We start from the raw sequence: 23,555 nt of genomic DNA, 5'->3' as shown, positions 1-23,555 counted from the left end.
TATCCATTAACTGAACCGCTTATCCTGCTCTCAGGGTTGTGGGGATGCTGGAGCCTATCCCAGCAGTCATTGGGCGGCAGGCGGGGAGACACCCTGGACAGGCCGCCAGACCATCACAGGCCATGTATAGATATACACAGTTGTGTTGCTGTAAAGCCCATTGAGGCAAATTTGTAATTTGTGATATTGGGCTATACAAATAAAATTGACTTGACAGTGTAAATATACCAACTCAGTATTTAATATGAATGAAATCCACTTTAAGTCCCTTGTTATTTGCCCTCGCCATAGAACCCCTGGCAATAACATGTCGTTCCAATCCTCTCATGAAAGGTGTAGTTAGATACGGACACGAACACAAACTGTCTCAATATGCAGACGACTAACAGATTTCCTCGAGATCAGATGACGTTATCTTGATACCGGTGGAGTTCGTCTGCAGCACGTGCACCGAGAAAACCACAGAGCCACACTGACAGCAGGCAGAAAGGTCTCATGAGGAAGATAGAATGAGTCTCAGTGCTAGACTGGATGACTGGTTGTGATGGACTGTTTTTCCCCCTGAGAGAATGTGAAGCCCTATTGAGACTGTAAATGTGGATTAGGACCAGACGAATGAACCGGACTTGACTTGTTCTGTCCCGCTCACTCGGAGTTGTTCGGGGGTGTCAAACGTACGGCCCGCGGGCCGGATCAGGCCCGCGAACGGGTTTAATCCAGCCCGCGAGATGATTTTGCAAAGTGTGAAAATGAGCTGCAATTTTTCAATGAAAGAAACTGCTGTCCTAAATGTGTCCACTGGATGTCGCAATAGCAATTCTGTTAAGCAAGCAAACTGTTTATACCGGGGCTGAGCAAGTAAGCACAGCTAGGCCGGAGCTACCTTGTCGTTCTGCCTGCACTATGACGTCTTCTGCTTTGAACATTACCTGCTTTGGCACCCTCGTCGCCCCAAAATGTCCTTGTCGAAAAAGAGAAAAGTGGACAGAGAGTGCAGAGTTTTCCCAAGAAAAACGGTCATCCTCCTATTTATTCACGGGAGTGAATGGGAAACCTGTGTGTGTTTGGTGTGTTCACAGCGTGTTTCAGTGCTGAAAGAATATAACCTTCGTCGCCACTATGAGACCCTTCATGCCGACAAATACAACAACTTGCGAGGACAACAGAGGAGAGAGACGGTGAACGGGTTGTTGGCGGGTCTGAAGAAACGGCGGTCTGTGTTTACTCATAGCCGAGAAATCAGTGACGCTGCAGTGAAAGCCAGCTACCTTATTGCTAATGAAATTGCAGTGGCTTCAAAACCATTTAGTGAGGGTGAGTTTGTGAGGACATGCATGCTGAAGGCTGCAGAGACTGTGTGCGCCCTGAGAAGCGTCCGGCTTTTGCAAATATCAGCCTGACGGGAAACACGGCTGCAGACGGGATTTCTGATCTTTCGGCGGATTTGGAAAGCCGACTGAAGCGCAGAGTAAAGTCATTTATTGCGTTTTCAGTTGCAACTGATGTTGCGCAACTGGCCGTATTCGTCCGCGGGGTCGACGACGCTTCGACCGTCACCGAGGGGTTGGTGGAGTCGGTGCCGATGACGGATACCGCAACAGCAGCGGATATTTTCACCGCGCTCGTCGGAGCGCTGGACAAGGGGGGGGGTCGGAGTGGACTGGTCCCGCGCTGTCGGCCTGGCTGCAGATGGTGCGCCATCGATGATGGGGGAAAAAAGCGGGCGTTGTGACAAAATTCAGAGAGAGAGTGCGGACTGCAAATGGAGGACGTGATTTTTGGACTTTTCGCTGTATTTCGCATCAGGATGCGTTGTGTTGCAAGTCGTTAAGGACGGATAACGTCGTGAAGGTGGTCGTCCAAACTGTTAGTTTCGTCCGATCCGGAGGCCTGAACCGCCGTCGGTTTGACAGCCTTCTCAGAGAGAAAGGCCACAGCTATGGCCTGCCGTGCCCCACCGGGGCAAGACGGTTAAGCCGAGGTGCTGCGCTGAGGCGTTTCTTTGATTTACCAGAGGAAATTGAACAGGTCGTGGGGAAAAAAAGGGGCAAACCAGTGTTAGAATTTCAGTCCACAGAAGGGATGCAGGACCTTGCATTTATGGGGGATGTTACAGAGCGTTTGAATAACTTGAACAAAGTGCTGCATGGGCGCAACAAAGTTGTCACGCGGTATTACGACGGCGTATGTGCGTTCAAGTTGAAGCTGTCATTGTGGGGGGGGACACAACTCGCAGGTGGTGATGCGGCGCACTGTCCTTGTCTGAAAGACACCCCAACATGCCGCGGACATGAACCGGAGAAAGCCCTCTAGAGTTTTTTTTTGCTCGCCATTCACCGTGAACGCCTCTGATCTGCCCGTCAACAGCCAACTTGAAATGATAGTTTGGCAGCGGGACTCAGATTTGAAGGGCAGATTCGCCACAGCCGGCTCGGCCACGTTTGATCGGTACCTCCTGCCAGGCTACCCCAGCTCGACGGCCCTCGCTGCAAGCGTGTTGTGCGTCTTGGGAACCACATATCGTTGTGAGCGTCAGTGAAACAAAGCTGCGCTCGAGGCTCACGCACAAGCGCTTGGATAGCATCCTGAAATTGGCTGCCACTCAGGATTGTGACGCCTGATATTGATGAACTTGTGAAAGCTGGAAGATGCCGGGTTTCAGGAGTAAAATAAACAAGGGGGTAGCCCCGCTTAGCATGCTGCACGAGACGCTGCACCCTGACGTAGTTCTGTGAAAATGGCTGTCTTCTGTGGAGATTTAAAGGAAGTGAACGGTGTGTGATTCACTGTGATGATGTCCGTCACTTCGGTTAATAAGTTTGGTTTGTTGAAATTGTTCGTGCATTGCACAGCTTTTATTATTATTATCAATAAATAGTGTAGCCTACAAGGCAGGGAGTCACTCAACCCGTTTCTACCTCAGTTTGCACGGTTTGCTGAGTTAGCACAGGATTAATATGTGGAAATGACAAATGAAGTTGTTTGATACCTAGAAGAGTCGTTTGTATTTTAGGCTGGGACTTAAACTTGCATGGCTTTGTAGATACCCTGAGGCGACGTCTTGAGTTCCCGTCACGGAGGCATCGTGTTCTTGAAGTTGCACCATTTTGTTTTCCCCCTCAGAATTTTCAGCTAATTTGAAGCGTTTAAGTCGAGAGAGGATTATTTGCGATGTGCACATTTTCAGAATGTGCTTGTACTATTTTGGACCGAACTAAAAGAGAGAAAACGATCTGAAGTTGTCGTTATTTTTAAGTTGCTACGCCGTGATTTCACCGGTCCGGCCCACTCGGGGGGGGGGGGGGGTAGATTTTCCTCCGCGTGGCCCCTGAGCTAAAATGAGTTTGACACCCCTGATTTAACTGTCGATCGTTCCGCTTTGGACGTTTGCGCCCATGCTAGGCGGACACTAGTCTTTCCTTCCAGCTCGTCTCCGTCGGGGGAAACGAACGGCGAGGCGAGCGAGGTTCATGTCGGGGCAGCCGTCGACGGGCGAAGGTGCGTTTATCAGATTTGAACGATCGGGAGATCTGTCGTATCTGTAGCACAGGACAAAGACGAGAGTCGAGGCCGGTCAGATATGAGTACGGATTAGATCCCCCACCCCTGAACATCACCCTAACAGCAGATCCCTACAACACACACACACACACACACACACACACACACACACACACACACACACACACACACACACATTCCAGAGTAGTCGTGGTTAAAGATAAAGCGAGGGTTTCGCTTAAAGCTGAACTGATAAAGTCGTTCACACGTTTTTCCCGGAAGTGTTGACATGACCACTGATCTGGACTGAAACCAGTCAGTGGAAACCCCGAGCCAACTTTCTCACACACACACACACACACACACACACACACACACACACACACACACACACACACACACACACACACCAATAGGCATGCACATCAAGTGTGAGTGCACTCACACCCACACACTTAATGAACAACTGTATGTACACATAAAGTCACATACAGTCACACTAATGTGTGTGTGCCCACGCACACATCCGCTGAACAAGGAGAAATATTAACTCACAAGTGTACACGCCAAACATACACATGCACACACACAGCATACACATGCTCACACACAACATACACGTGCACACACACAACATACACATGCACACACACAACATACACATGCACACACACAGCATACACATGCACACAAACTACATACACATGCACACACACAACATACACATGCACACACACAACATACACATGCACACACACAACATACACATGCACACACACAACATACACATGCACACACACAACATACACATGCACACACACAGCATACACATGCACACACACAACATACACACACACAGCATACACATGCTCACACACAACATACACACACACAACATACACATGCTCACACACAACATACACATGCACACACACAGCATACACATGCACACACACAACATACACATGCACACACACAACATACACATGCACACACACAACATACACATGCACACACACAACATACACATGCACACACACAACATACACACACACAACATACACACACACAACATACACATGCTCACACACAGCATACACATGCACACACACAACATACACATGCACACACACAACATACACATGCACACACACAACATACACATGCACACACACAACATACACATGCACACACACAACATACACATGCACACACACAGCATACACATGCACACACACAGCATACACATGCACACAAACTACATACACATGCACACACACAACATACACATGCACACACACAACATACACATGCACACACACAACATACACATGCACACACACAGCATACACATGCACACACACAGCATACACATGCACACAAACTACATACACATGCACACACACAACATACACATGCACACACACAGCATACACATGCACACACACAACATACACACACACAACATACACATGCTCACACACAACATACACATGCACACACACAGCATACACATGCACACACACAACATACACATGCACACACACAACATACACATGCACACACACAACATACACATGCACACACACAACATACACATGCACACACACAGCATACACATGCACACACACAGCATACACATGCACACAAACTACATACACATGCACACACACAACATACACATGCACACACACAACATACACATGCACACACACAGCATACACATGCACACACACAGCATACACATGCACACACACAACATACACACGCTCACACACAACATACACACGCACACACACAGCATACACACGCACACACACAACATACACACGCACACACACAGCATAGACACGCACACACACAGCATACACATGCACACACACAGCATACACATGCACACACACAGCATACACATGCACACACACAACATACACATGCACACACACACAACATACACATGCGCACACACAGCATACACATGCACACACACAACATACACATGCACACACACACAACATACACATGCGCACACACAGCATACACATGCACACACACACAACATACACATGCACACACACACAACATACACATGCGCACACACAGCATACACATGCACACACACAGCATACACATGCACACACACAGCATACACATGCACACACACAACATACACATGCACACACACAACATACACATGCACACACACAGCATACACATGCACACACACAACATACACATGCACACACACAACATACACATGCACACACACAGCATACACATGCACACACACAACATACACATGCACACACACAGCATACACATGCACACACACAACATACACATGCACACACACAGCATACACATGCACACACACAGCATACACATGCACACACACAACATACACATGCACACACACAGCATACACATGCACACACACACAACATACACACGCACACACACAACGTACACATGCTCACACACAGCATACACATGCACACAAACAACATACACATGCACACACACAACATACACATGCACACACACAACATACACATGCACACACACAGCATACACATGCTCACACACAACATACACATGCACACACACAGCATACACATGCACACACACAGCATACACATGCTCACACACAACATACACATGCACACACACAACATACACATGCACACACACAGCATACACATGCTCACACACAACATACACATGCACACACACAACATACACATGCACACACACAGCATACACACGCACACACACAGCATACACATGCACACACACAGCATACACATGCACACACGCACACACACAACATACACATGCACACACACAACATACACGCGCACACACACAACATACACATGCACACACACAGCATACACATGCACACACACAACATACACATGCACACACACAACATACACATGCACACACACAACATACACACGCACACACACAACATACACACGCACACACACAACGTACACATGCTCACACACAGCATACACATGCACACAAACAACATACACATGCACACACACAACATACACATGCACACACACAACATACACATGCACACAAACAACATACACATGCACACACACAGCATACATATGCACACACACAACATACACATGCACACACACAGCATACACATGCACACACACAACATACACATGCACACACACACAAATGTCGCTCTCTCTCTGTCACACATACACACTTTTTATCTTTCTTTCCTCTTTTTCTCTGTCACACATCTATCTCACACATGCTAACCTTTCTCTCTCACACACACAGACACACACACACACAGACCTACTCTACGTAGTTATTTCATATATTTCATGGGTACACATGGCCACAGGTGTGATTTAAAGATAGCGTTATATTCCCTGTAAGTTCGAACCCCCATCTCGTCTGAAACGACATCATCACTCATTTCGTGTTTTAGGGTCCAAGCCGCTGGACCCCTTTTCTGTCTGTTAGGGTTCTTCTTCTCCTGCCCTAAAAGTATCTGCGTCTCGGAAACCGTAGCCGCTACTCTCCCAAACCTGGCAGATGGGTTGGAAATCTCATCCACTACTCAGACAAAAATATATACCTATTGTCCAGATGGTGGCGCTATATCAACGAACTTTATGTGTTGTCTTATCATTTTTGATCCGTTGATGATGCACCTGGTATCAGCAAACGTTTTTATTTTTTTCAGATTCCCCCTCCCCCCCTTTTTTTCTCCCCAATTATACCCGGCCAATTACCCCACTCCTCCGAGCCGTCCCGGTCGCTGCTCCACCCCCCTCTGGAGATCCGGGGAGGGCTGCAGACTACCACGTGCCTCCTCCCATACATGTGGAGTCGCCAGCCGCTTCTTTTCACCTGACAGTGAGGAGTTTCACCCGGGGGATGTAGAGCGTGGGAGGATCCCGCTGTTCCCCCCAGTCCCCCCCCCCCCAAACAGGCGCCCCTACCGACTAGAGGAGGCGCTAGTGCAGCGACCAGGACACATACCCACATCCGGCTTCCCACCCACACACACACACACACACACACACAAGTGAATTTCGGAGGCTATCAAACGGGAGGTGAGAAGTCAGTATCAGTCAGAGAGATTAAGAAGGATACAGCTAGAAAGCAGGATAAGAGCGTTACAAAAAACCCAATTATGAATAAAATGAGTTTTAGGACACTTATTAAATATGACTTGGATTAGACTCCTCACACATCCCGATCTCTGCAGGGGAGAGACGTTCTCACACGTGAGTGATATGTCAGTGTTGGGCAAATGCTGACCCCTGACCCTACTACCCTTACTTCTAAAGTGAATCTGATTGGATAAGACAGGGACTTAATGTCGATCTAAGAACATGTTTCATCTGCAGAAACCCGGAGAAACTGATCTCCTCTGATAGATTGTTCTAGCAACTCGGGGTCCTGATAATGGCGAGGGTGTGGTGCCCTCCTGTCCTCGATCTTATTTTGGACTGAAACTCTTCTGTTGTGCTGGTCTTCTTGGTCACTTCTGGAGTACAGTCTTTTTTCCTCCGTACCAGTCGGCATCCTTGCTATTTTGTGCAACTATTTTGGTCTCGATGGGCCACCGCTAACCTGAAGCAGTGCTTTCCTCCTCGCATACACTGTAAAAAATACACATCTAAAAAAATAAAGCGTTATTTGGCCTTGTGATGAGTCCTGGAATTTCGTTTGACCGTGCCGACCAAGTTTATCAAAAATGGAAGATGTCCAGGTGGCGTAGCGGTCTAGTCCGTCGCCTGCCAACACAGGGATCACTGGTTCGAATCCCCGTGTTACCTCTGGCTTGGTCGGGTGTCCCTACAGACACAACTGGCCGTGTCTGCGGGTGGGAAGTCAGATGTGGGTATGTGTCCTGGTCGCTGCACCAGCGCCTCCTCTGGTCGGTCGGGGCGCCTGTTCAGGGGGGAACAGCGTGATCCTCCCACGCGCTACATCCTCGCCCGGGTGAAACTCCTCCCTGTCAGGTGAAAAGAAGCGGCTGGCGACTCCACATGTATCACAGGAGGCATGTGGTAGCCTGCAGCCCTCCCTGGATCGGCAGAGGGGGTGGAGCAGCGACCGGGACGGCTCGGAAAAAGTAGGGGTAATTGACCAAGTCAAGGTTAAGATGAATACACTTGTCCACAGGGTATTGTCACGTTTCCAGAATGTTCTGACAAGACGTGACATCTTGGGGATAAGATCGCTCACTCCATTGGTGTCAAGGCAACGTCACTTAATGTCAAGGTCATTCTCAAGGTTGTCTTCTTGAGAAACACCTTTTAACCTGTTTGCGAACAATAAAATTGCCTTGACATTAAAGTATTTCATGCTGGGTTTTTTTTTTTTTTCGCAGAGTTCAACATGGCAGATATTTATTTCAGCCTAAAATAATATTCAAACTAGATTAAAAAAAAAAAAAAAAAAAGAAGCATCGAGAACTGACACTTTTTGCAGCGTAGGCCTCGATCCCCACTCTGCAACAATGACCACTAGCCGCTGTCTGTCCTGTCCACATCCTCCCTTATCCTGCCCATAACTTAACAATGTCATCCACATATTATTGGGGGGGGCGGGGGGAGCGGAAACTTGGAGTAATATGTCAGAATGGCTATCAGCAAGAACAATGGTCAAAGATAAGGCAGGCACACAGCAGTGTCTAAACCCCTCATCATAATTACTGTTAATGATTACTGCTCTGATAAGATGAGATTTATAGATGGAAACACTTCGGGGGGCCCAGTTGATCTCGGGCCGTGAGCTGCACAACACGAAAGAGAGGGAAAAAAAATAATAAATCCCCGGCTGCACCCTTCACGTTTTCTAAAAGACACTGGAACCGAGAAGACGAGACCCGAATAAAGCGCGTTGAGGTACGTGTGATAAGCCAGAGATGTGACGCTGGGGAGAAGAAAACCTCCTTGATATTTTGATGAATGTGGTTGTACGGCGTCCTTTAGGTGTGTGTGGATTCTGCTTTACCGTGACATACGCCGAGCAAAAGTGCGTTTCGAAGCGTCTGGCGATTTGATGTTTTTGAGTTGTGTACACGAGCTGCACGCCGTCGGCTCTCCTTAAAGCCGGTCTCCCACCAGTGTATAGACGATACAGTCCTGCAGCTGCCTTACCTGGTAGTCCTGAACGGTGCAGGTCATTTCGGACCTGCCGGGCCTGGTTCCTTTGTTGTTGTTGTCTGGACTCTGTCTCAGATAAGTGATGTTCAAAGGCAAGACAGACACGCGGGCCCCTGACCTAATGCCATTAATGCTGGTTTCAGAAGCCGCACAGAGGTGCCGTCCAGTCCAGCAGCCAGAACGGAGGCGAGATGATGCGAGCCAAAGCCAAGCAGTACGCGGTGACCAGGCCGCTGTACTCCGAGGAGAGCTTCGCCGAGGAGCACGAGAGGGTCTACCGCCACCGCAAAACCATCCTGGACCATGTGAAGCAGTACTTCACGTAAGGAACGCCTTAACGCCCCCCGTGTCTTGTTGTTGCTGTGAGTTGTCACGGGTGTCGTATTTGAATGTGTGTGGTGGCGAGAGAAGCGCCTTAACGAGTGCATTTTAAAAGGGCCAACTTGCGCTCATCGGGTTTTGTTTCGGACCGATTGCCCTCTCTCGATTGCTTGTCTCTGCTTTGCGACTAGCTGCGGGTGATCAGCGTGAAACCCGAAACCAGTCTGAAAACCGGCCACCTTCCACACCGACTGCACTTTGCTTCGGCTTTCCGTCTCGTTTGCCGAGGTTTCGTCCAGGGGAATTATCTCAAAGCTTTGGGAGATGTGGAACGGTGCCAAGTTGGGTGGCACGGTGGCGCGATCCGAGTTCATAATCTGGTTATCCGACCCAGTCGAGTTGCAGCGAAAGTCGTACCTTTTCTCCCTGATTTGGAGATTTTCCGACCCACCGCTCGATGTGATGAAGGTAGCATTGATTTCTTTGGCACGTTTCAAAACGGGTTTTTCGAAAATGCTCTCATGGTAAAAGTAGAGAGACCACCATAATGAACCGAGAACCTCGGCGTTATGGACCAGCTTGCAGGTCCTACGAGCCTCGGTAACGCCTCGTCTTGACCGCTGCTCAGCTTTCTGGTCAAGTGCTGCAAATAAAGCGCCGCGCGAGCGCCAGTTGGTGCAGAATAGCAGCGTGCCTCGCACTCAGCTGGTCAGTAAGAGAACGTACAGACCAAACGCGTGCTGATCTCTCCCGGCTGGAAGCGGTAGACAGCTTAAAACACCGTCTCCTAATTTGATTCAGGAAAATGTACGTTTCAGAACAGCCCTGCAGGCCGTACACAAGAGTGACACGTCCTCGGAACAGACAGGACCACGAGACAAGACGGCTTACGAGACGGGACGTGTGTCCAGCCACTTCTCAGTGGAGTAATTTGCCGTACTTCATTACTCAGGCAGCAAGTAAAGAAAGTTTTAATAGGCAACAGAAGAGGGTACTCTTGGGTAGAGGCCTGCAAGATGTCTGATCAGCAACTTTTCCTTTCTTTGGTTTTGTAAATTTGTTCAAACATTTGGTAAGCGTGGTCATAGATACAACTGTTAGTATGTATGTAAGATGTTTGTATGTATGTATGTGCAAATAATGGGGTGTGTATGTATACATACATGTACATACATACAGTGAGTGAGCGAGTATGTATGTATGTGCAAATAATTGTGTGTGTGTGTATATAGTGTATATATATATGTGTATGTATACATATAGAGTGAGATGTATAAAGTTTTACATGGTTTGTTGAATTGTAGTTGGTTTTTGTAATGTTCATACTGTTTTAATTGGGGTTGGGTGGGGAGGGCGGGGTTAGTGGGATTATATCAATCAAGATGCAGGAAAAAAAGTTTTAATACATAGCAGTACAAGCCTGTTTCGTGCATCGCACACTCATTCTATCAACACCATTGACAGTTTCGGGGAAAAAAACGCTATATATATATATATATATATATATATATATATATATAGCAACACGGATACAGGAAAAAAGTTTTAATGCAAGTTTTTTTAATGCTATAGTATATATATACACACACACATGCATTTATTTTTATTATTTATTTATTCTTATTCATGTATGCATTTATACATTATTGTTCTTGACATGGACCCCAGGAAGAGAAGCTGTTGCCTTGTTACAGTTAACGGGGATCCAAATAAACATTAAACTCCTGGCATCGCCTTTGAGCAAGGCACTGACCTGTGAACCTGGGTTCGGTTCCTGAAAGAAGCCACAATTATCGCTCCTTGGTCCAAACGCAGGAGGGGCATTTCCCCCGTGGCGATCGATAAAGTTGAACTCAGACAGTTGATTTTAACCCAATGGCTTGTGTTTATTCACCGTCCAAGGTGCAACTCCAAACGGGCGAAGAACACCGTGCTCTCCCTCCTGCCCGTCATCGGCTGGATGAGAGTGTACAGAGTTAAGGAGTGGCTGCTGAGCGACATCGTGTCGGGGGTCAGCACGGGGCTGGTGGCCGTCCTGCAAGGTACATTATCCAGTCATCCCAACACTGTATCACGTTTCCAGGTTGCTTTTCTCCAGCTCTCCTGCTGAGATTTCCTTCCACGGCCCTGTTGCTGTAGTTTCACTTCCACAGTTCACTACGTTAATCTCTTCTGATAATGCCGGAGATGGTTTACCTCAAACCCCCCCCCCCCCGGGCTTCAAATCAGGCAGATAATGTCTCTAATCTCTACCAACAGTTGATACAGCAAGCGGTTTTGGCGGCTGGTGGAAAGTACAATCTAATTAATCTAGGGGAAATATTTTACTGTGCCTTTTATCAGTAAAGGTCTTGTGTGTATTTCTACTTGAATCCTGACCGCTATCATTCAGCCGCATGGGTCACAGCAACTCAAACCACCGAACGACAGGTAACCTCGCCGGTTTCGAACGTCTTCGGTAGATTGAGTCCTCTGAGGGCCGTGGATGCAGGTCAAGTCTTTTGGTGGACGGTGCATCAAAACAACAGCAAAATGGATGTAGTCGACCCGGCTCTGGTGTTAAACGGGGCCTTGAGGCGGGTTGTGAATCATTTACCTCGTTTCGATCAGTAATACTTAACAACTCCTACTGATATTACCTAGCCCCACAATGCGTCAGGAACGATGAAATATTACACAAACGCACCTTTAACCACACAGAAAACCAAATAGAAATGCCATAAACTAGTGGTTCTCAATCAGGTCCTCAGTAATTCATGACTTTCACTTGTTGCCGCTGGTGTAGACTCAGAATCAGAATCAGAAACACTTTATTTGTCGTTTCATTTCATGCACTCGCGCACATGAAATGAAACGAAACATTGTTTCCCCCAGCCCACAAAGTGCAACACAAAGACAAAAACACATATCCAAAAACTACAAGAGCACATATATCCAAACTAACTCATATATATATATAAACTAAACTAAACAAAAAAAAATCCCTGCCCAGGAGAACGAATGCCAGCCAGGATGACTGTTGGAACCGCCGGTCTGCATGGGCTAGCAGTTAGCTTAGCCTGCCCCGCTTCCGCGTCCTGTCAGACCGCCCTCGGTGTTTCCTCTTCGGGCACAGCTCCAGGCAGGGCCGTGGTGCCTGGGCCCACGGGACCTCCCTGATTGGAGGCTAGAAAACCAGCAGTACTGGTGGCACCTGAGGACCTGATTGAGAACCACTGCCATAAAGTGTTAATGGGGTTGTTAATGTTGTTGGGGGGTTTTTGTGCAGGTTTGGCGTACTGCCTGCTGGCCTCCCTTCCTCCCTGGTACGGACTCTTCTCCGCTTTCTTCCCTGTGGTCATTTACTTCTTCCTGGGAACCTCCAGACACATCTCAGTGGGTGAGGGCAATGTGTGTGTGTGTGTGTGTGTGTGTGTGTGTTAAGTTCAATGCTCAGCCCAGATCTTTCACCAGAAGCATCCTTAAGTAAACGTTTTTTTGTTTCTCTACTTTTCTTCCTTTCGTTTCTTTTCTTTGGTCTCTCACTCTCTCCATTCTCCATCTTTCCACTTCCACTGCTCTGTCTCTCACACACAAACTTTTTCATCTCTTTCTTACAATATTTTTTCCCCGTCTATTTTTGCCCACCCTCTTATCTCTCTCTCTCTGTCTCTCTCTCTGTTTGTCTCTCTCTGTCTCTCTCTTCTCTCTTTCTCTCTGTCTCAGGTCCATTCCCGGTGCTGTGTCTGATGATTGGCTCAGTGGTGACCCGGCTGGTTCCTGACGAGGGCCCCCCTGTTAACATCACAGGGTTCGAGGGCCTGACGAGGGATGAGCAGAGAGTGGTGGTGGCCTCCTCCGTGACCTTTCTTGCCGGTATCATGCAGGTAAAACAACAACAAAAAACAGCAGCATTGTGTAACTATGAAAGCTGGATTAACACTACTAAAGCCTGATCCCTTTTAGCCTTTTATTTACCAAGATGATGATATTTCACCACATGCTGCAATGCTTCAGATTCAATTTGATTTGATTTTCATACCTCAGTTTGTACTTTACAGTTATTCGGCTGTAGCACCCCTGTAGGATTTCAAATTCCTCGCATTTTCCTGGCATGGTTTTGGGTCCACTTGTCCCCTTAGAGGGACGGGTCACTGCAAATCAATACAAAGTTATTCTGAGTGATCACCTTTATCCTATGATGAAACATCTCTATCCTGATGGGAGTGGTCTCTTCCAGGATGACAGTGCCCCCATCCACAGGGCAAGAGGTGTCACTGAATGGTATGATGAGGATGAAAATTATGTAAACCATATGCTATGGCCTTCACAGTTACCAGACGTCAACTCAGTTGAACCCCTATGGGAGATTTTGGACTGGCAGTTAGATGGCGCTCTCCACCACCATCGTCAAAACACCAAATGAGGGAATATCTCTTGGAGGAATGGTGTCCATCCCTCCAGTAGAGTTTAGAGACTTGTAGAATCTATGACAAAGAGCACTGAAGATGTTCTGGAGGCTCGTAGTGGACCAACACCTTACTAAGACACTTTATGTTGGGCGTCTGGGTAGCATAGCGGTCTATTCCGTTACCTACCAACACAGGGATCGCCAGTTTGAATCCCCGTGTTACCGCTGGCTTGGTCGGGCGTCCCTCCAGACACAATTGGCCATGTCTGTGGGTGGGAAGCCGGATGTGGGTATGTGTCATGGTCACTGCACTAGCGCCTCCTCTGGTCGGTCGGGGCGCCTGTTTGGGGGGAGGGGCAACTGGGGGGAATAGCGAGATCCTCCCACGCGCTAAGTCCCCCTGGTGAAACTCCTCACTGTCAGGTGAAAAGAAGCGGCTGGCGACTTCAAATGTATCGTAGGAGGCATGTGGTAGTCTGCAGCCCTCCCCGGATCGGCAGAGGGGGTGGAGCAGCGACCAGGATGGCTCGGAAGAGTGGGGTGATTGGATACAATTGGGGAGAAAAATGGGGGAAAATATATATTAAAAAAAAAAAAGACACTTTATGTTAGCCTTTCCTTTCATTTGTCAGAGGATGCCCTCATTCAGTGATACACTGGCAATCAATCTATTTTGGGACCAAACATGTTGTATACACACATTTTGTTTGTGTGCCTGGGCCGTATATGTTTATATCACATTACACGGACAGTTAACCGTTTGCTAAACAATGATTGACACAGTGATGCACCAGTCAGCGCTGAGCATCTGTCTCAGAAACACAGAGCTGCTTTGATGACATTATTATGATCAGATATTGTTATTGGCATCATAACACCTCTCTCCCTCCCTCTGTTCTCTCCCGTCTCTCTCCCAGCTGGCCATGGGCATTTTTCAGGTGGGTTTTGTCGTCATGTACCTGTCCGACACGCTGGTGTCCAGCTTCTCGACGGCGGCCGCAGTGCACATCCTGGTGTCCCAGCTCAAGTTCGTGTTGGGGCTGGTCGTGCCGGGAATCAGCGGACCACTTTCTATCATATACGTGAGTAGAGGTGAAATTCCCCCCATCCAAACAATGTTATTTGTTGGTTACCATGGCTGGCAGTGAGTCGAGAAAGAGGGTCCTCCAGAGGAACCTCAGGAGTTGGTGCACATCCAGACACCTGAAATGTCCTTGATGGAGACGCTAATACCCTGCCACCTGAACCCCGTTGAAAACTGAAACCTAGATTGGTTCTTGTTAATATCTCAGCTTTCCATATGACCATTGAGCAAACCTGTCCACACCGTCACGAATCAATGTAAAGGTCCGGGTCTAGTGTTGGTGCATTTAAAACTGTTGTAATGGTTATATGGAATCAGGAATACTTATCATTTCCCCCACCCCACAGCAGTGCAACACAGAGACAAAAACACACATCTAAAAATTACAAGAAAATCTATCTATCCATCCATTATCCAAGCCGCTTATCCGAATTCGGGTCGCGGGATGCTGGAGCCTATCCCAGCAGTCATTGGGCGGCAGGCAGGGAGACACCCTGGACAGGCCGCCAGTCCATCACAGAAGAACACATATAGCAAACTACAAAACAAAAAACAAAAAATCACTGTCCGAGAGAGCGAGCGCCAGGATGACTGTCAGAACTGTCGGTCCACATGGGCTAGCAGTTAGCTTAGCCTGCCCCACTTCCGCGTCCTGTCAGACCACCCTCGGTGTTTCCTCTCTGGACGCAGCTCCAGGCAGGGCCATGGTCCCTGGGTCCACCGGACACAGCAGACCAAGCTCCCCCAACCGATCCAATGCCAGCTCTTCCAGCCAGACATCTTCGACACACCTCCCCGCACTCCACACGACGACACCAAAAGCACAGTCAGCAAGGCTACCGCCAGACCGCCCTCGGTATTGTCGGAACTGCCGGTCTGCATGGGCTAGCAGTTAGCTTAACCTGCCCCGCTTCCGCATCCTGTCAGACCGCCCTCGGTGTTTCCTCTTCGGGCGCAGCTCCGGGAGGGTCCCTGGGCCCACAGGACCAAGCTCTCCCAGCCGATCCAGTGCCAGCTCTCCCAGCCATCAAACGAAGACGTGAACTGGTACTGGGTGAGGCCGCCACAAACTTAAGTTCGCCCTGCCATCTTCCCACACCGGTACTGGGTGAAGTCGCTGCAAATGTGAATTCGTGCTGCCACCTTCCCACACTAGAAGCGGAATATGGGAGTATCTGATAGTAATGACAATAGAACAAGACTAATAAAAATCTATCTGTCTACCTATCTGTTTATTCATTATTACCATTTTATTTGTCTGTCTTTTTGTTTTGATTTAACTTTGGTTTGTGCGACTTCATTCCCTCTCAGACTCTGGATAAGATCTTTGTGCAGATCACCTCCACCAACATCTGTGACCTGGTGATGTCCATCATCATCATGACGGTGGTGTTCATCGTGAAGGAGATAAACGACACATACAAAGCCAAGCTGCCGGTGCCCATCCCCATAGAGGTCATCACGGTGAGAGACACGAAACATTTCCAGGAAACAGTCAAACAAACGGTTGATGCTTAACTAACGCTTAGACGCCATATCCGTAGTGTTTTATTTATGGCTTTCTCTCAGCCAGAGGACGATTTCACAACAAGACTCATTAATTTATTATTTATCTGGCTCATTTTAAGACACTTGATAAAGCAAGACCCTCATGTGAACTGATAGAGAGTAAACCTCCCTCCCGCTGACACCCATCCTGTGACTCAAGACTTGGGCTAATCACTGATGATGTATTGATTCCTTTCTTCTCTCCGTCAGACTGTCATTGCATGTGGGATTTCCTATGCTTTCGACTTCAAGACAAAGTTTAAAGTCGATGTTGTCGGCCACATACCGTTGGGGTAAGAGATTTTACACAGAAGGGGGAAATGTGTTTCCAATCATGCTAATTTTGCACATATGCATTGTCTCCTGCATCAACTCCTTTGGTGAACTGCTAAAATATTGAGCAGTCACAGGCGTCCGGGTAGCGTAGTGGTCTATTCTGTTGCCTACCAACGTGGGGATCGCCGGTTCGAGTCTCCAAGTTCCCTCCGGCTTGGTCAGACATCCCTACAGACACAATTGGCCATGTCTGCGGGTGGGAAGCCGGATGTGGGTATGTGTCCTGGTCGCTGCACTAGCACCTCCTCTAGTCGGTCGGGGCTCCTGTTCGAGGGGGAGGGAGAACTGGGGGGAATAGCGTGATCCTCCCACGAGCTACATCCCCCTGGTGAAACTCTTCACTGTCAGGTGAAGAGAAGTGGCTGGGACTCCACATGTATCGGAGGAGGCATGTGGTAGTCTGCCGCCCTCCCCGGATTGGCAGAGGGGGTGTAGCAGTGACCGGGACAGCTTGGAAGGGTGGGATAATTGGCCGGATACAATTGGGGAGAAAAGGGGGGGGGAATTTAAAAAAAAAGTATTTATATATACCGTCTTAGGTGTTACTGCAACAGTAACTAGGCTACAGTGCAATAGACTGAGATCAGTACGAATTTGCTTGGTCAAATATTCTTTGACATTCATATTCATCCTCTTGAATGAGTCTCATCCATTTTCAGTTATGAAACGCCCGTGGCCCCAAACACGCAAATCTTCCAGGAGACGGCAGTGGAGGCCTTTCCTATGGCCATTGTGGGTTTTGCTGTGGCGTTCTCTGTGGCGAAGGTCTACTCCATCAAGCACGATTACACCATCGACGGAAACCAGGTGAGTTATGACTACAGGGCAGTGCCGGGTGATATGGAAAGTATTATTATCCTGACAAGCACAATATCTGGTTACATAAAGCAATAATACCACGAACCCAACTGAGGTTCATCACATTGAACTGTTTGGTAATATAAAGTATAATATCAAAGCAAAACTAGTTTTCAGATAACACTCCCTCAGATATTTCAGACTTCATTTTGTGAATCACATTATGACAAAATCCAAATTTCATCCTGAAGCATTACCGCTGAAAGATGACAAACAATGATATTGAATTATTTCCCAGCCCTTATTTAGGGTAAGAACCACAGATCCAGTCAGTTCTTATGGGACTGAAATAAACTCCTCTGTCTTATGCCACTATGACATTACATCCAGTACATGATTATGTGTACATTTCTTTTAATTTATGCTATGTAAATGAGAGCATATGAAGGTAATGATTTGAAGAATATTCTGTCTTGATTGATATTCCATATTCTTTATCTATCTATCTATCTATCTATCTATCTATCTATCTATCTATCTATCTATCTATCTATCTATCTATCTATCTATCTATCTATCTATCTATCTATCTATCTATCTATCTATCTATCTATCTATCTATCTATCTATCTATCTATCTATCTATCAATCAATCAATCAATCAACCTAACTATCTATCTATCTGTATGTCTGTCTGTCTGTTTGTCTGTCTGTCTAACGATGAGTCATTTCTCTCGGTCTGAATGTAGGAGCTGATAGCTTTTGGAGTCAGCAACATCTTCGGAGCCTCTTTTAAGTCGTTTGCAGCGAGTACCGCTCTCTCCAGGAGCGCCGTGCAAGAGAGCACAGGTGGCAAGACCCAGGTAAACCACAAATTTACTGTGAAGTTAAAATATGTAAGTTTATCTACTTAAACAGGGCAATCGAATAAAGATGTCAATCAAAGTATTGCTTTTCCTGAAAAAGATGTATATCCCGCATTTATTTCAATGTTTTAAAAAATGTGACAGCCCTACTAAATCTGTGATGTTGTGGTCTGAATTCAAACACAAAGGCGGTTCCCCCTTGGGAATGGGTGCCTTAGCAGCCAATTAGATTTCTTAGTTTGAATGGATCCATATTTGATTGGCTGCTAAAGTACCCATACCCACTTGGGACCGGCTGTTGTGTTTGAATTCAGGCATACCACATTTTGTAGGGCCATCAAATTTTTTAAAACAAAGAAATGATCATCATCTTCTTCATCTTCTTCTTCTAACTGCTCCCGTTAGGGGTCGCCACAGCGGATCATCCGTTTCCATCTCTTCCTGTCCTCTGCATCTTCTTCTGTCACACCAGCCACCTGCATGTCCTCTCTCACCACATCCATAAACCTCCTCTTTGGCCTTCGTCTTCTCCTCTTCCCTGGCAGCTCCATATTCAGCATCCTTCTCTCAATATACCCAGCATCTCTCCTCCACACATGTCCAAGCCATCTCAATCTTGCCTCTCTTGCTTTGTCTCCAAACCGTCCAACCTGAGCGGTCCCTCTAATATACTCGTTCCTAATCCTGTCCTTCTTCGTCACTCCCAGTGAAAATCTTATCATCTTCAACTCTGCCACCTCCAGCTCCACCTCCTGTCTTTTCATCAGTGTCACTGTCTAAAAACCATATAACATAGCTGGTCTCACTACCATCTTGTAAACCTTCCCTTTAACTCTTGCTGGTACCCTTCTGTCGCAAATCACTCCTGACACTCTTCTCCACCCACTCCACCCTGCGTGCACTCTCTTCTTCACCTCTCTTCTGCACTCCCCGTTACTTTGGACAGTTGACCCCAAGTATTTAAACTCATCGACCTCCGTCACCTCTACTCCTTGCATCCTCACCATTCCGCCACTCCACCTCTGCAGGCTCTCCTCAACCTGCACCCTACTCTCACTACAGATCACAGTGTCATCCGCAAACATCATCGTCCACGGACATTCCTGTGTGATCTCATCCATCAACCTGTCCGTCACCATTGCAAACAAGAAAGGGCTCAGAGCCGATCCTTGATGTAATCACACCTCCGCCTTGAACCCAACTGTCATTCCTACTGCACACCTCACCACTGTCACACTGCCCTCATACATATCCTGCACCACTCCTACATACTTAATAATATTAATAATAATAATAATAATAATTTTTATTTGTGGGCACACCTTTCAGAGCACTCAAGGACACCTTACAGAACACAATTAAAAAAAACAAACAAGCAGCACTGTGTCAGACAGCATAAAATCAAAACAAACTTCTCTCACTCAAAACATACTTTTCTGCAACTCCGGACTTCTTCATACAATACCACACCTCCTCTCTCGGCACCCTGTCATATGCTTTCTCTAAATCCACAAAGACACAATGTACCTCCTTCTGGCCTTCTCTATACTTCTCCATCAACACTCTCAAAGCAAACATCACATCTGTGGTGCTCTTTCCTGCCATGAAACCATACTGCTGCTGCTGATCATCACCTCTCCTCTTAACCTAGCTTCTATTACTCTTCCCCGTGTCTCCATGCTGTGGCTAATCAACTTAATACCTCTGTAGTAGCTACAGCTCTGCACATCACCCTTCGGTACCAGTATGCTTCTTCTCCACTCCTCAGGCATTCTCTGACTTTCCAAGATTGTGTTAAACAATCTAGTTAAATACTCCACTGCCATCTCTCCTAAACACCTCCATGCCTCCACAGGTATGTCATCTGGACCAACCACCTTTCCACTCCTCATAGCTGCCCTCACTTCCTCCTTGCTAATCCACTTCACTTCCTGATTCACTATCCCCACATTACCCAACCTTCTCTCTCTCTCATTTTCTTCATTCCTCAGCCTCTCAAAGTACTCCTTCCACCTTCTCAACACACTGTCCTCGCTTGTCAGCACTTTTCCATCCCTATCATTCATCACCCTAACGTGCTGCACATCCTTCCCAGCTCAGTCCCTCTGTCTAGCCAATCGGTACAAGTCCTTTTCTCCTTCCTTAATGTCCGCATACAACTCGCCATACGCCTTTTCCTTTGCCTTTGCCACCTCTCTTTTCACTTTACGCTGCATCTCCTTATACTCCTGTCTACTTTCTTCATCTCTCAGGGCCATTGAATGCCCATTGAAGTCTGCTCCAATCACCACTCTCTCCTCCTTGGGTACACTCTCCACCACTTCATCCAACCTCACTCCAGAATTCTTCTTTCTCTTCCATCTCACACCCAATTTGCAGGGCATATGTACTGATAACATTCATCATCATACCTTCGATTTCCAGTTTGATACTCATATTCTTACTCTATCTGTAAGACACTCTTCACCTCCAACACACTCTTGACATACTCTTCCTTCAGGATTGCCCCTACCTTATTTCTCCTCCCATCCACAGCATGGTAGGAGAGTTTGACCTTTCTTTTCTCCATCATATCAGCCAGCTCGCTCCCTTTACCAGTCATAGTGCCAACATTCAAAGTTCTGACTCTCACCTCCACACTCCTACCCTTCCTCCTCTCCCGTTGCCTCTGCACATGCCTTCCCCCTCTCCTTCTTCTTCACCCAACAGTAGCATAGTTTCCACCGGCACCTTGCTGGCCAACAGTACTGGTGGCAGTCGTTTGTAACCTGGGCCTCAACCAATCCGGTATGGAAATCTGATTTATGATCCGCATATTTGATTTGGCAAAGGTTTCATGCCAGATTCCCTTCCTGATGCAACTCTCGCCATTTATCCAAGCTTGGGACCGGCACTAAGAATGCACTGGCTTGTGCATCCCCAGCGGGGTTTTTGTTTTTAAAACAAAGAAATAAGAGTGTAATCATTTTTTTCAGGAAAAGCAATACTTGATTAACATATTCTTGCATTATCCATTGAAGTGTTGTTTTTATTTAATTGTTTGCTTAAGTGGATAAAGTCACATATTGTACCTTTAAATTCACAGTTAAGAAAATGTGCACGCACCCTTTTTTAAACCTTACTCAACACTGCTATCTAGTGTCTGGATGGGAGACTTTTGCCAATGGCCTTCCTGTACTATGAGATGGACTTCAGAAATTTCTCAAAAGTAGACTGATGAAATGTGTTTAGTTAAGAAAGAAAAAGCATCGTTTAAAGGCCAAATATTTAAATGTTCTATTCAGATTTCAACTCCTGCCCCACCTCCTACAACTTTTTTAAACATTGTTCTGCAATTTTGTTCATATGATGATTTACTAAAATGCAAGCTTTACACGAATGTTGCTGTTGTGAGAGGTTGTGTACAGGTTCGTACACAACCCTCCTCATAATCCGGCTTTAAAGCGGGGTATCTGAAAGACAACAAAAGCAGGCGCATGACCAGGATTGAGAAATATTTTTTTTTATATCATTAGTTATAATGTGTTGATTATATGCCAAAAAGCTTATTCACCATCTGCAAATCACTCACACAGTCTACAATTCAACCAAAACCTTCAATGATCAGATAAGTTGTAGACATCTAAAATGACAACTCATACAGAAATTCAAAGCATCCGATGGTAAATTTGAAAGGAGACTGAAAACACGTTGCGGTAAATCATGTTTGTCCATCCTGTCTCAGGTGTCTGGTCTCCTGTCAGCATTAATAGTGATGGTTGTAACTCTGTCACTGGGATTCTTACTGGAGCCCCTTCCAAAGGTAAACCACATCACCTCCTTATTACATGCAGAGGAGACGCCTTCGTAATGACCAGCCTTCAGTTTGAACTGACCTTTGACCTCTTCTTCCAATGGCAGTCGGTGCTGGGCGCTGTGGTCATGGTGAACCTGAAGGGCATGCTGATGCAGTTCAGGGATGTCCCGTACCTTTGGAGGAGAGACAAACCGGACTGTGTGAGTTCTCCCACCGTGATTCATATGGACTCTCTGAAAAGTCATACTGTACACGGTCATGTGAGGATAAGATGCTCGACAGCATGTCACCGCTAGACAGAGAAACAACGTCATACTGTACACGGTCATGTGAGGATAAGATGCTCGACAGCATGTCACCTCTAGACAGAGAAACAGCGTGATTACAGAAAAAGGCTGGTGACAGAAGAGGTCCACGGTTCAAATCCCCCTTTTTGATATTTTAAACCCCTGGTGCTCCAGTAAAACTACACATTAGCTGACACTTAATGAATATAACAGTAGTAGTAGTAGTAGTAGTAATGACAGTGGTAGTAATAATAGTGGTAGTGGTAGTTGTAGTAGTTGTTGTAGTGGTGGTTGTTGTAGTAGTAGTAGTAGTAATAGTAATGATAGTAATAGAAGTAGCATTAGTAGTAGTAGTAGTAGTAGTAATGATAGTAGGAGCAGTATTAGTAGTGGTAGTAGTACTGGTAGTGGTAGTAATGATAGTAGTAGAAGTAATAGTAGTAGTAGTAGTTGTATTAGTGTTA

The 23,555-nt window shown here is 46.7% G+C and overlaps 1 protein-coding gene across 6 annotated transcripts in view; it reads left to right on the top strand.

The window, feature by feature from the left end:
* LOC130110124 (chloride anion exchanger-like) overlaps window positions 1-23,555 on the top strand; it is a 41,893-nt gene that overhangs the window by 3,263 nt on the left and 15,075 nt on the right. For 5 of the 6 annotated variants that reach the window (XM_056277113.1, XM_056277109.1, XM_056277111.1 and 2 more), the window contains exons 2-12: window positions 9,809-9,987; window positions 11,889-12,028; window positions 13,255-13,365; window positions 13,692-13,852; window positions 15,294-15,458; window positions 16,772-16,924; window positions 17,219-17,301; window positions 18,004-18,151; window positions 18,892-19,005; window positions 22,733-22,810; window positions 22,909-23,004. In XM_056277113.1, the coding sequence (XP_056133088.1) occupies window positions 9,857-9,987; window positions 11,889-12,028; window positions 13,255-13,365; window positions 13,692-13,852; window positions 15,294-15,458; window positions 16,772-16,924; window positions 17,219-17,301; window positions 18,004-18,151; window positions 18,892-19,005; window positions 22,733-22,810; window positions 22,909-23,004 (1,380 nt within the window). In that variant the 5' untranslated portion in view covers window positions 9,809-9,856. The remainder of the gene's footprint in view (window positions 1-9,808; window positions 9,988-11,888; window positions 12,029-13,254; window positions 13,366-13,691; window positions 13,853-15,293; window positions 15,459-16,771; window positions 16,925-17,218; window positions 17,302-18,003; window positions 18,152-18,891; window positions 19,006-22,732; window positions 22,811-22,908; window positions 23,005-23,555) is intronic. The other variant, XM_056277114.1, reaches the window with a different exon arrangement.

The sequence above is a fragment of the Lampris incognitus genome, chromosome 3 (genome assembly GCF_029633865.1).
Source record: "Lampris incognitus isolate fLamInc1 chromosome 3, fLamInc1.hap2, whole genome shotgun sequence".
Lineage (NCBI taxonomy): Eukaryota > Metazoa > Chordata > Actinopteri > Lampriformes > Lampridae > Lampris > Lampris incognitus.
The sequence above is the reverse complement of the archived record's forward strand: the minus strand, read 5'-3'. Positions and strand labels throughout refer to the sequence as shown.